Genomic DNA, 13,482 nt, shown 5'->3' with positions numbered 1-13,482 from the left:
AATCACCAGAATACATATTTTTAAAGAATTCCCAGAAATAGAGTAATAAGATGAGACTGATGGTGAAAACAGAGCAAAGAAAAGTATAACTGAGAAGCAGAACAATGGGAGAACATTTCAGGAGAGGTGAAAGACTTCTCTGCGGAGCTCATGGAAAAAAGTTCAGGTATGTGAGACTAAGCAAGTGATAAAGCAAGCAACTGAAGGGCTGCCTGTGATGAGATGGGTCAGTCCAGCCTTACTGCTTTCCATCTCAAGAATCCAGAATACACGGCAGAGAAGTTACCTTCTACTCACTGCCATGAGAGTAATTGCCTAACCACACTGGAGATCTGCCTAAGATGGAGAAGCTGCCTAAGAATGGAAGTTATGGTTCTAGAGAGAAACAAAACAGAGCTTATGTAACCTGCAAAATCTTACACAGATACAAACAGGTGAATGAGGAAAAACAAAAACAGATTTATCAATGAGTGAAAAGATTCTAAGGGGTTATAAACGCAAATATAAGCTTAGTAAGGCAAAAGCAAAGGCTCACAACTTTCTTGCCTAGGCATTTTACCTCCTACTTACAAAGAGGCTGACAAATTTTTTTTACATACTGCATGAAAGCCTTTGATATAAGCAGACTCTGACAGCTGCTAAAAAGCAAACAAATATTAACAGCAACAATAAACAAGAGATTATGCCAACAACCAGTAATCAGTCTGGTCCATCATTTATAAATACGAGGACAAAAGAGTATCCAAATATTTGAGGAAAGGTTAGAGCGTGAAAAGTAAGAAATTTTATTTCAGATATAACAGAAATACTGGAATGAATAAAAGTGAGTAATAAATTCAAGGTATATATCTCTTTTCTCCACAATATTAAAAAATAGAAAAATAAAATTTAGTATGAGAATATTATTCAAATATAAAATAGACTAAAAGAAGTAAAAGATTTCATTACTCATGTATATAAGAATTTATTATAAAATTTACATTTCAAATGAATGGAGATGAACAAGTCAATGAATGTTATTAGGATAATCTGAATAATTAAAGACAAAGTATCATATCTGCCTCATGCAACAAATAAACTTCAGGTGGCTGAAGAAGCTTAACGTAAAAAAACTATTCGAAATAATTTAAAAATTAAAAATCTTAATATGAGAAAGAATTTTTAAAACAATACAAAAGTCCCAGAATTTGTCACATGACAAATTGGTCTGCATACAAATGTCTCTATGAAAAACCTACCATAAATAAGTTTAAAAGCAGAAGAAGAATTTGCAACTAACACAAAGATAAGGGATATCTATCAATATTTCTGTAAATACATAAAAAATAACAACACAATAAAAAAAAATTGGGGAAACTACATGAACAGCAATTAACAGAAAATTAAATGCAAATGGGCAGAAAGGATAGGATGCTTTATTTATATGTGCCAATTGCTCTATCTATACATTTATCTATACCTATAGACATGCACACATAATTACACACTCACAGATATACATTAAATGAATACTGTATACACAAATATGTTACAAAACCAGTATTTCAGCATTAAGTTTCCATCAGTTTGCCCATCTTCCCAACTATCTCCTACTCATTCCTCTCCTCTGAACAGGTTATGGTATTTGTTACACTGCTGGAATTTTCTAGTGACAATAGTGTAAGAGACTCAAAGGAATCTAAAAAAAAATATGGACTTCTGGCCTCTATAGAAGAACTAGGAGAAAATAAATTTCTATTATTTAAGCCACCAGGTCTGAGATGTTTTGTTATGGCAACATGAGAATATTAATAACAGGAAAAAGTCCAAAATAGTTAGTCGGGTATATTTCTTATAGAAATCAAAATACCTCTCCAAACCAAGAGCTCACGGAGTAAAGTGACAAGAACAACAAATTAGAAAACTATTCCCAGGAAGCAGAACTGAGTCCTAATCAAGAACCATCGGCCTCAGATGTGGTAGACTTACACCATATGCCCTTATAAATTTCAAAATTTTATGCATTAGTAAATGCTACGTGCCTTTCATTTTTTCACTTTTGGAAATGAGAGTGTTTTTTTGTGATGATTCTTACCCGCTTCACCATTATATGCTAAGTGTGCAGGAGCAGTATTTGACTTGTCATTTTAATTCACATATCTCTCGGTCAAAAGAAGCTGCACCTGAGAAATATCATCTGCACGGTATCCGTTGCAGAACATGTGACTATGGACCCTCTGCATGATATCATAATGGAGTTAAAACTTTTGGGGAGCTGGTGATCATAGTTTGCATTTGGATAGGTTATTCATCAGTTGCCAATGGATTAACTAATAGATTGCTACATAAATGGTCCCCAAAGAATCATGTCTCCTGGTATCCACATCTGGCCTAATACTGTACTGGATTAACAGGGGGATTAATTATATACTTTGCTTTGGCCAGTGGGGCTTCAGCAAACATAACACAAGCAAAGCTTTATTATGCACTTGCCTATTGAGATTTGTCCTTTTAGAGCATTCTCTCAGTAACTGGACATATGAGTGAGGCCATCTTTATCAGTATTCCCAGGTGAGGTAGCAGATGTGTGCATCCACACGATTGGCCCCAAGCAAGAACTAACAAAATTGCCCAGCTGATCCCAGAACAGATTGCTCAGTGGTAACCAAATAAATGCTTGGTCTAGACACAAAGTTATAGAGAGATATTTGTGTATGTATGCATGTGTGTGTGTGTGTGTGTGTGTGTGCACATGCACATGTAGCAACAGACAACAGAAAAAACAATGATTACTTTTCTGAAGATATTTCCATTAGAATAATGGGGACCAAACTCAGATTGCAATGAATAAATGAGTAACTGGGGGGTGAGGATCAGAGATACCAAATTTAAGCAGCTCTTTTCAGATGTTAAGTGCAATGGGAAGAGAAAAGAGAAGGAATGTATTTAAAAATATGTAAAGAATTTTTTAAGAGCTCTTGAAAACAGAAGAAATATCAAATATTTCTTTAAGTTTCAAACAAAATAGAATTAACAGAATGAAAGAACTCAAAGTATTTGGTCAAAAGGGTCAGATGATAAGGTTTCAGGATTAAAAACAAATATGAAATGGTGTAAGCAAAGCCAAGTTTTCCAATTACAATTATAAGCATTGTAACAATCTTGCTACTTGGTTCTCAGAGCTGAGATATTCTCAGGAATAGATGACACAGTACAGTGGTGAATAGGATATTCTTAGATCTCAGACACACCTTGTCTGGATCCTGGCTCTGCCACTGACTGTATTATCTTGGAGGAAATCAACCTCCAGAATCATTTTCCTCATCCATAACTGGGGATAATGGGAGTTTCTACTTCACAAGGTTTCTACAAAGATTTAATAAAATCATGCACATTACATGTTTGATACAGTTTATGGTATATGGTAAACACTTAGTAAATATGAGCTTTATTATTGCTGTTATTGATGACACTGTTATTGTTTTTGTACAATATATTCTTTATATTTTAAAGAATGATTTCTAAATACTTTCTCTCTATGTCATTCTTCTAAATCATGGTAGTATCTTAATGACTTATATTGATTAAATGAAGAGGAAATTCTCATTTCAGTAGAGATCAATCCAAATTAAATAAAGCTATCTATAGGCAGTCTAGGAGAATAAACTAGAACAAAAATAAAACAAATTTTATTTGTATTGGAAGTTATCCAGGCAATTATTTCTATCATTTTGCAGTGTTTTCTCATTCTTCGCAAAAACAAAATACATAGAAAATGTTCACAGTAACTACTCTAAAGAATTTCCTTTCCAAGGTTCAGAATTACAGTTAAACTTCCAAGAGCGGACGGACAAATTTATGGCAGTTGCCTCTCTATGAATCACAAGCTCTACGTGTTCATTCCGACTGCAAAGGAAACCACTGTGATATGATGGACAAGCAAACTAGAACTAGGCTTATCCAAAAAAGACTGACCTTTCACTGATCAAATACATTCCATACCCAAAGTACTTGACAGTTTTACAATTACTTACAGGGCTTTATCTAATAAAAGAAACAAGTACCATCCCAGAAGGAAACCCCACGCCCGTCAGCAGTCACCCTGGGCCTTAGGAAACCACCTGTATATGTCTCTATAGACTTGCCTCCTTTAGGCAATCACATTAATAGGATCCTATAACACGCGGTCTTTTGTGATTATGGTAATAATTCCAAAACTCTGTAAATACACTAAAACCACTGAATTATACACTTTAAATGGAAAACTTTATTACATGTAAATTATTTCAATAAAACTATTTTGAAAAATCAAGCACTTTGTAAAGAAACACAGTCAACAATGTATGCAAAAGTGAAACTGTTGAGAATTAAGAGAGGAAAAACTAAAGGGCACTGACTTCTTTCTCCCTGCCCTTGATCCCACCACAATTCCATCAGAAATGCACTTCTTGCAGTCCCAAAGAAAAATCCAACTTTGTTGGGAGGAAATGTCACTGTGGATTGAATAAAGTCAAGGTCAACAGCATTATTTCAACTATACTTTCATATTTGGGGGCCTCAGCAGGACAAATTTAAATGAGCCTCTACTTGGGTAAACACTCCCTTCTCTTTGCTGGCTGCTGGACCCTTCATGTAATGGGCTTAGGAGTCAGATGGAACTCAGTTCAAATTCCATCTGTAATGCTTACTATCTGTGGGATGTGTAAACTATTTGACTTTCTAAGTCTTAGAATTATCACCAGTAAACTAGGATTCCTATAAAAGGACAAATACAAAAGTATAAATTTGTTAAGTGGCTAGAAAATAGCAGATGTTTGGTAAATGGAAGCTTTCACTATATTGAGTGGAGAGGTGCCTCAAATGTATCTTTCCAAGTTCTGCTTCAGGTCCTTATTTATTTTTTCATTCAACAGACATTTATTGAGTGTCTACTATGTCTCAGGCACTGAGCTAGGCACCAGAGACAGCACTAAACAAGTAGACCTGGTGCCTGTCCTCCTCGAGATTTTCTCTTTATTCAGCTCACTCATTTATATAATATATTTATGCAAGAAAGGCTACTTTTTCAGTGTTCCTGAAGATAAACTGTAAAATATCTTAGCTTATTCTGTGAACTATTTTATCTAAGGTAATCTTTTAGCTGGTCCATCATCTACAGTGTTTAACAGTTCATTAACTGCTCAGAAGCCCCAGCAGGACTGGGTAAAGAACATGAGCTTTGATAAGAGACAGAGTGTATTCAAATCCCAATTCTGTCTTGTAACCGTCAACAAGGTTCTCAACTATTTTAAATGATTCCCCACTTACCAATTAGATGTAACAATAACCATTCAACAAAAGTTTTGTGCTGTTATAATGGTTTATAACAGCTTTCATAGTGCAGCTATTATAATTATAGCTATTATAATTGTTTATTAACAAACATCCATGAATCTATTTTCATCATTTTAACAACATACACAATTGTTAATTAAACCACATGTGAAGCGCATAGCACATCATATCAATTAATATTAATTAATACTAATTCTCTTCTATCTACTTAACATACTCTTCAAGGCCCAGGCCACCATTAGACCTGTGACCTGCAAAAGCATTTTGTGAAGTGTGTTCTGATTTGGGGAAACAAAGAGTCAACGGAGATAATATAATACTAACACAGAATGATATAAATAATATTACAGAAATAACAATAGCTAATGTACATTGAGTGCGTATTGTATGCTAGTGCATATCTAACATAATATCATTATCTCCTTTACCATCTGAGGTCACAGAACACGTGGCTCTAAAGGCTGTGATCTTAAAAAAAATAAAAATAAAAATAAAGGCTGTGATCTTGAAGACTGCACCCTAATGCTTTTAGAAGGAGACAGTACCCTAGATCAAGCATGGTGAGGCGCCATCAGAACTTTCTCAGAGCCAGATCCAGTAACATTGGTGAAAGAAGAGAAATGGTACAGATCTCCGGCAAACTTATCTTTCTGTGTGGGCTGTGAAATAATTGTGCATTAATTGCTTAGAAACACAATGTTAATAATAAAAGGTATAAGGAGATTTTTTATCATTCCTACATCATCCTTTGAAAATAATTATTTCAAGATTGAACTCCCTTCAGAATAACAAAGGCAAACTTTAACGGTAAAAAGACAAAGAAAGAATCATTATATTATCTTTTAACAGACTTATTAAATGAGTTATGTAATAGGTACATAACTCATTAAAAAGGGCATTCTGTCCTTTTAGACACCAATTTACTCATCTAATCATCTAATCAGTTTAGTGTCCCCAAAAAGGATGTAAATACTATTCAATTTACTAGTCAAGTTGGCTTATGGAAATTACTACTTAGTATGATTGCCTCTGGATAAAGAACAAACAAGTAGGGGAAAAAATCTATTTAGTAAGGTCGTTTCACCCTTCTGAAGTGACACTATCAAAAACATGTTCAGATTAGTAAATTATGCAACTGAGCAAAGATTCTATCAACGATTCCAAGAATCATTAGAAAAATAACTCCCTGTGTTCTTTAAGAAACTGACCCTGATGCGCTCTACAGAGCTTACAGAAAACGTCAGCATTTTAACTATCACTTACCTGTCTCAAATGTTCCTGTATTTTAGACTCCACATCTTCAATGTGTGAAATTATTTTGTTGACACATGGTGCTGGGATGTTTACTAAAGCACAGCTTTGACGTCGGCATGGGTAGCCAAAGTAAATGCCTTTATTCACCCCTACAGATAAGGAAGACAGAGGACATCAGCTCGCAGTTATATACAGAATAGTAAACACTGATATTCAGAATATGTAAAAAGTATTCTGATTCATTAATATTAATACTCAAACTTTCTGTGATAAACAGATTGGTAAAATTGTCAGAGAATTATAGATTGAACCTCCAAATAATTGAAGAGCTACAATAAAATAATCATTTATGACTTAGAATGTAAGAGATAAAAATAAACCTAGGAAGCAAGAATAAAACTTCAAGCAAAGTTAAAACATTAAAGTGTTCCATAGCATCATGAATTAAACACTGAAAAAGAAAAAAGGTAGAAAACCAGTTAATCCATCTGTTTCTAAACAGATCCTGAATCACTTAAAAACTGACTTTGAAATGTATTTTAAATTCTCCCTTCAAAGAGACTCCACATCTCCCAGTGTAAATAATATCCAACTACTCATGCACTGAAGAGTTCTTCCTTAAATCCAGCATGGTTTCTCTTGCTGAAAACAATAAAAGCAGGTCCCCATCATCCTCATAATAACCTCATTTTCCACCTTCCATTTTTGAAAATTGGAGTCTCATGCAAAGAGTGATTGATGGTCTCACTATGGCATTCAAGTTGTACTCATCATAAAATCCACTCAGTCTGATGTGCCTCAGTGATTCTAATCCTGGTATGTCCCAAATCAACTGAAGGTTGCAGAAGCACAGCAAAGTTGTCCATGAAACTACCAAAGTGCTTACTTGCAGTCCTTTTGCCTCTAAGGACTCTGCTGGGCTGGGTTATAGCTGCAATCACTGATCTTAAATGCAAGACACAAAATAAGCTCAGTGCCTCAATGAGAACAGTCTGATGTCCTCATTTCAGCTGACCTTGAGGACCACAGAAGTAATACTGGTGCCTCCAGACTGACTTCTGTTTCAATGTCAACACATAGAGGTGGTAAATATTTCAGGTATCTTCATTTAAACTGTAATCTTTTAAATATCTTTTAAGTGAAACCTCATAATATTCTCGTCCAAAAATACAATCTCTGTCAAAATTACGTATTTATTTCATTTACAAATGTTTTTACTCTATCCCATATATTCATATCCCATATATAGAATAACAGTCCACATAGAGAAATATATATACATGTACATATATTTTAACATTTTTGAGTACTAAAAATATGTGCCAAACACGGGACTATGCTAACTAAGTACTTCTGATGCCACATTTTATTTAATCCTTACAAAAATCTCATGAAATGGGATTATTACTTTGATTTCATATATGAGGAAATCAAAGCTTGGAGAAGTTATATAAAGTGGCCCATTCCACAGAGCTGTTAGATGGGAGATCTGAGACTTTAACTCCCTGGCTTTGGAGTATAAGCAATACCATGAAGGTTGTTTTTATATTTTTTTAAAATGTGACAAAATAAAGAGAAGCAGTTTTAAAAATATATTTCAGGGCATTTCAAAAGTTTCACATATCACTTGTTTTTGAAATTTGAATGCTCCTTCAAAACATCAGTGCTGATAATTGAACACATGTTAGTTTGTTTTGACCACAGTGAACACACACACTTGGTATGACTATTTTCTGTGTTATATCCCCACTTTCCTTTTTAGTTCATACACAGATGAAAGTATATTTTCATCTCTGTAACAGTCAAAGGACCAAAAAATAAGCTGGTAAAAATTAAATATCAATCTCCTATCCAAATACCCTAATAAGGGCATGTTGCCCTTCCCTCCTGAAATAAGGTTTTACTATACATTTAACAATCAGGCAGTCCTCCTTATACTCAGAGTACTTGCTTTGCTTCATTAAGTCTGGAGAAAATAAGGACAGCAATAACTCATTTAATATTTTTCCACATGTGCCAGTCTCAACCTACTAGGTGAATATTAACTTCCATAGCACCTCTATGGGATAGGATTAACATTTTACATACGGTAAAGTGAGTAAGATGAAATACTGTGAAGTCATATTTTGCACCAGAAGTCTTCATAACCAGCACAAGAGAGAACCAGAATTCAGAAGTTCTTATTACTCTTTGATTCTAATGTATGCACAGTGTAAGTCAAACCTTTCCTTTCCTTTTCTTTCTAATTTTACCCAGATTAAAGATACACCTAGAGCACTAAACTAGGTGTCTATGATCATTCATTTTTTGACTTGACTGGTAACTGTGATTCTTAAGCTAACACTGCTCAGTGTCTAACTTCAGATTTCTCACTTAATAAATGAACGAGTTGGTAAGGTTTTATATAAGATCATTTTCACCCAAACTGTCACGATACAATGAATTTATGGTTTTAGTCAAACAAGCTCTTCCTTGTGAAGCCTGTGCATTAATGATCAGGGTAAGTATTTAATGAATTAAGCTCAGGGAGGACTCTCATTCTCTCTAAAACTCTGCCCAACTCCAACTTCCTTGCCCGGAATCAATGCATAAGAGGAAATCTTCCTGGACTTCAGCCAGAGTTGAGGTTTGTTGAGACTGCCACATGGAACTTCCATTTGAGAAAAAACACGGACAGCTTGATTGTGTGGGCAAATGATGGTTTATGTTCATTAACTGTCAACTCTCTTGCTCTCTAATTCGATCCTTACGTAATTTATTCACCCAGCCCCAATAATTTAAGATTTTATCACTGCTATCCTTTACATCTCAATTATTGTATCTTTATCTGAACTCAGCACTCTGAGTAAAAACTTATCTGAACACAAATTTCTTTTTCACATTCAATTAGCCCTTTTAATATCTTGATTTTCTTTCCAAAATGTAAAATAAATTAGTGCTCTTGAGTTTAGAAATAACTTTTTCTTCTTTCAAAGCCTCTGTGTGATGAACAGAAGGTATCTCTAACTTTTTTTTTATGAAAAATTAAGCTTTTTTTAGTTTTGTTATACACTGGAGGTGGGGAAGGGCAGGAGGGAGACCTTCCCCTGAGTGAAAAACGAATGTGTAGATATACTGATAGAAATTATCCAGTCTCAAGAATAGAAAAATGAAGAAAAAAGAAGAGATCCTCAAGGCATTGTAGTACAAAAATAAAACAGTCCAACACATGTGATGTTGAGGTTCTGGAAGGAGAAGGGAGTAAAACTGGAGTGAAAAAATCTGCAGAAATAATGGCCAAAATTTTCAAAATTTGATGAAAAACACTGACTCACACATCCAAGAAGCTCAACAAATCTCACATAATTAAAATATAAAGAGAACTATGTCTAGAACATCATAGTCAAATTGCTGAAAACCAATTAATAATGAGGAAATCTTTAAAGTAGCCAGATAACAAAAGGACAGATTACATACAGGGAACATGAATATGAGTAACTGCTACATTTCTCATCAGAAACAGTACAGGCCAGAACATAACAGAAAAATATCTTTAAAATACAGGCAGGTTGGCAGGAAGGAAGGGAGAGAGGGAAGGGGAAACATTAAAGAAAACAATAAATGTGACTTTGTCAAAACCAAAACATTCAGCTTGTCTCAAAAAGATATTACAATAAATGAAAGGACAGGCAAGAGAACAGGAAGAAATAGATGTATACTCAACAAAAGACTTGTATCTAAAATGAATAAAGAAAATCTACAACTTACTATATAGGAAAACCAAATAAAAAATGAGTGTAAGAATTGGATTCTTCCAAAAAGTCAATATATAAATGACTAATAAGCATGTAAAAAGATGCTCAGTATCATTAATCATCAGAAAAATGCATATTTAATTCACAGTGCAGTACCACTTCACAATCACTAAAATGCCTAAAATGTAAAAGTTTCGCCATGCAAATATTAGTAAGGATACAGAACAACTATAACACATATACTGGTGGAAATGTAAATTACTCTCAGCAAATAGCCTGGTAGTTTCTCATAAAAGTTAAGCATACACTTACTATGTACCTCAACATTCCACTTCTCTGTGTTTACCCAAGGTAAAAAGAAAAGTGTCAATAAAAAGACTTATATGTAAATATTCATAAAAGCTTTATATATAACAGCCCAAAAATAGAAAATCCCATATTGCCATCAACGGTTGAATAGATAAACTAAACAGTACTCAAACGAGGGAGTACTACTGAGCAATAAAACAAACAAACCACTAATGCATTCAACAACATAGATGAATCTCACAGACCTCTTTCTGAGTTTTTGAAAGAAACTGGACACAAAAGAGCACAAATGAAATGATTCCATTTATTTAAACTTTTAGAATGGTAAAACTGAAATCTTATCAGAGGATATGAGGGATGGGGTGAGGTGATACTGACTACAAAGGACATGAATGAGCTTTCTGAAAAGATGGGAGTTTCTACATCCTATTTAAGATGGTAGTTAAATAGATGTGTGCATTGTCAGAAGTCATTGACCTATATACTTAAAATGACCGGACATTATTGTACTTAAATTTTATCTCAAAAAGTTTGTTTTACAAAAAGACCACCAAGCATTCCCTAGTCAAAGAACTCAATAACCTCATATCATTCTCCATCTCTTTTAACTCTTCATACAAAACATAGTAGAAAACAATTCCTTGAAATGTTCTTCTTTAATAGTTTTCTTTCACTTCTTCATTGCCTATTTCTCCTCATAGTCCTAAATCATGGCTACTTAGTAAGAAATCATCTATTCCCTTTATACTCTCTCCCTTAATCATCTCCTCTGAGTACTTGATTCCCAACTAAACATCTTTAAACTTAACATTTTCCTGAACTTCTTGCCAAATGTACAAATCTTCCAAAAACCTATCTTTTCTAGAGCCCAATCTTAGCACTGAATGTAGAGAAAGGAAGGGTGGATTTGCTGGATCCCATGCAGCATAAAAGCAAGAGAATTAAATTAGAATGTACCCTTTGAGAAGTTGATATGCCACAAACAAGGAAATACAGAAATGCATGATATAATAGTAAACTGAAATGCCAAAGCAAGGAAGAAGGCTACAGAGGAAAATGCATACCTTTCTATGATCAGATATAGAGCTGGAAAAGATACAGGAGACATACAGAAGGAATTCCAAGATGGGAAAGATCTGACACATTCGAAGTGGTAAGAATGGTGCCTGGCACTGAGTCCATAATCACGAACTACGTGGTAAATAAAATAATGATAAGAGAGTAAAGATACAGCAAGATAAAGCTTCTGGTTACAGGCCCCTCTCCAATATATCTGGTATTAAATATTTGGACTTTGTCAAGAACAGCAAGCCAGAGCTAGTCTTAAAAGGAACACACCCACTCACAGGATTTCTAAAATAATAACTCATCTTCATTCCACTCAACCTCTTTTCCTTCCTTACCTCTCTGTTCCCATTATCAAAGTCTCCAATACTTAAATTGTCCTTGGATAGTCTTTTCAAGTTTCTATATCAATATACATAGTCAGTTTACCAAATCATAACAATTCTTTTGTAATGACTCTTTAATTCCTATTGTTCAGACCCACTGATCCTTCATAGATCAGATCCTTATTACCTTAAACCCAGACTATACTGATAAGATAAGCAATTTTGTAAAATTAATCAACAGAAACCTCAATTAGAATTGGGAGACCAGAAGGGAGTGTCTTCATGCCCTTCAATGATAGCAGAGCCCAACAGGAAAAAGAAAGACTCTTCTTTTCCTGGCAAGGATTCAGCCAATGAAAAGCCATGGACTTTGTTTACGACAGCCCTCCTGACTTCCTTTTTTCTTCAGTCAAAGTGTTCTCCTTCCCTTGCCTCAGAAAACTTGCACATGGCTCACCATGCTTGCAGACCCCAAATGTGCTGATCCCAAGTAAACCCATCTTTTCTGGAGAAATATGCAGTAGTGTATTTGTTTCAGGTCAATGGTCTCCATATTTCCTCCTATAACCAAATGATTCTGCACAGCACACTCAGACTCATACTTCCAAGCAAAGGATTTGGTTATGTAACATCTCTAATCATATATATACATATGTATAGGACCAGAGACTGAGCAATAATAAAGTTCATGTTTTTTGAGCCTGAAATTCAAAATGCTTCTTGACTGCATCTCAATTATTTCTACTTTATTTTAACCAATTATCTTTACATTTCTGAATCTTTCCTATGTTGTAGTCAAAGTAATTTTTTCCCATATTTTGTGTCATTTCATCATTGTTATTTGATTCATTCTGTTCTTGCTTAAATTCTTTCCTCACTTTTCATACATAAATGCATCCTTCAAGATTCAGTTCAAATCTGTCCTTACCCATTAACAATTCTTTAAATCCTTAGAGATCATACAAGTTGAGGGTACTCAAAACACGTAAATACTTCTTGCCCACAGTATTCATTTCTCATATTCTGCTGTGATACTGTGATTTAGAATAGGCAATATATATTTGGTCTTCATTTGTTTCTGGCACAGAGCTCCTAAAACCCTTGTAACTTCAATGGTGTCCTTTGTTATGTTAATGAGGTGACTTTTGGATGCCCTCCCCCCTTAAGAATGGAGGCTGACTGCCTGGAGAACCAACCACGGGATTAGACAGTAGGAACTTTCAGTCCCACCCTAGACCTCCAGGGAGGAAAGAAGGGTTGGACCTTGAATTAATCATCAGCCAATGGCCAATGATTCAATCAATCTTGCCTATGTAATGAGGACTCCATAAAAATCCAAGAGGACAGGGTTCGGAGAGCTTCTAAGTTGATGAACACATGGAGATTTGGGGAAACTGGCAAGTTCAGAGAGGACATGGAAGCTCTGTGCCCTTTCCCCATTTCTTGTCTTATGTATATCTTCCATTTGGCTGTTCCTGACC

At 34.7% G+C, this 13,482-nt stretch overlaps 1 protein-coding gene across 1 annotated transcript in view; it reads right to left on the bottom strand.

Moving 5' to 3' along the window:
- Window positions 1-13,482, bottom strand: part of CCDC178 (coiled-coil domain containing 178) — a 285,980-nt gene that overhangs the window by 237,933 nt on the left and 34,565 nt on the right. Inside the window, exon 7 of the mRNA XM_072949050.1 lies at window positions 6,577-6,716. Coding sequence (XP_072805151.1) covers window positions 6,577-6,716 — 140 coding nt within the window. The remainder of the gene's footprint in view (window positions 1-6,576; window positions 6,717-13,482) is intronic.

Source organism: Vicugna pacos, chromosome 24, assembly GCF_048564905.1.
Source record: "Vicugna pacos chromosome 24, VicPac4, whole genome shotgun sequence".
Classification (NCBI taxonomy): domain Eukaryota; kingdom Metazoa; phylum Chordata; class Mammalia; order Artiodactyla; family Camelidae; genus Vicugna; species Vicugna pacos.
Note: the sequence above shows the minus strand (reverse complement) of the source record. Positions and strands in the feature narration are given on the sequence as shown.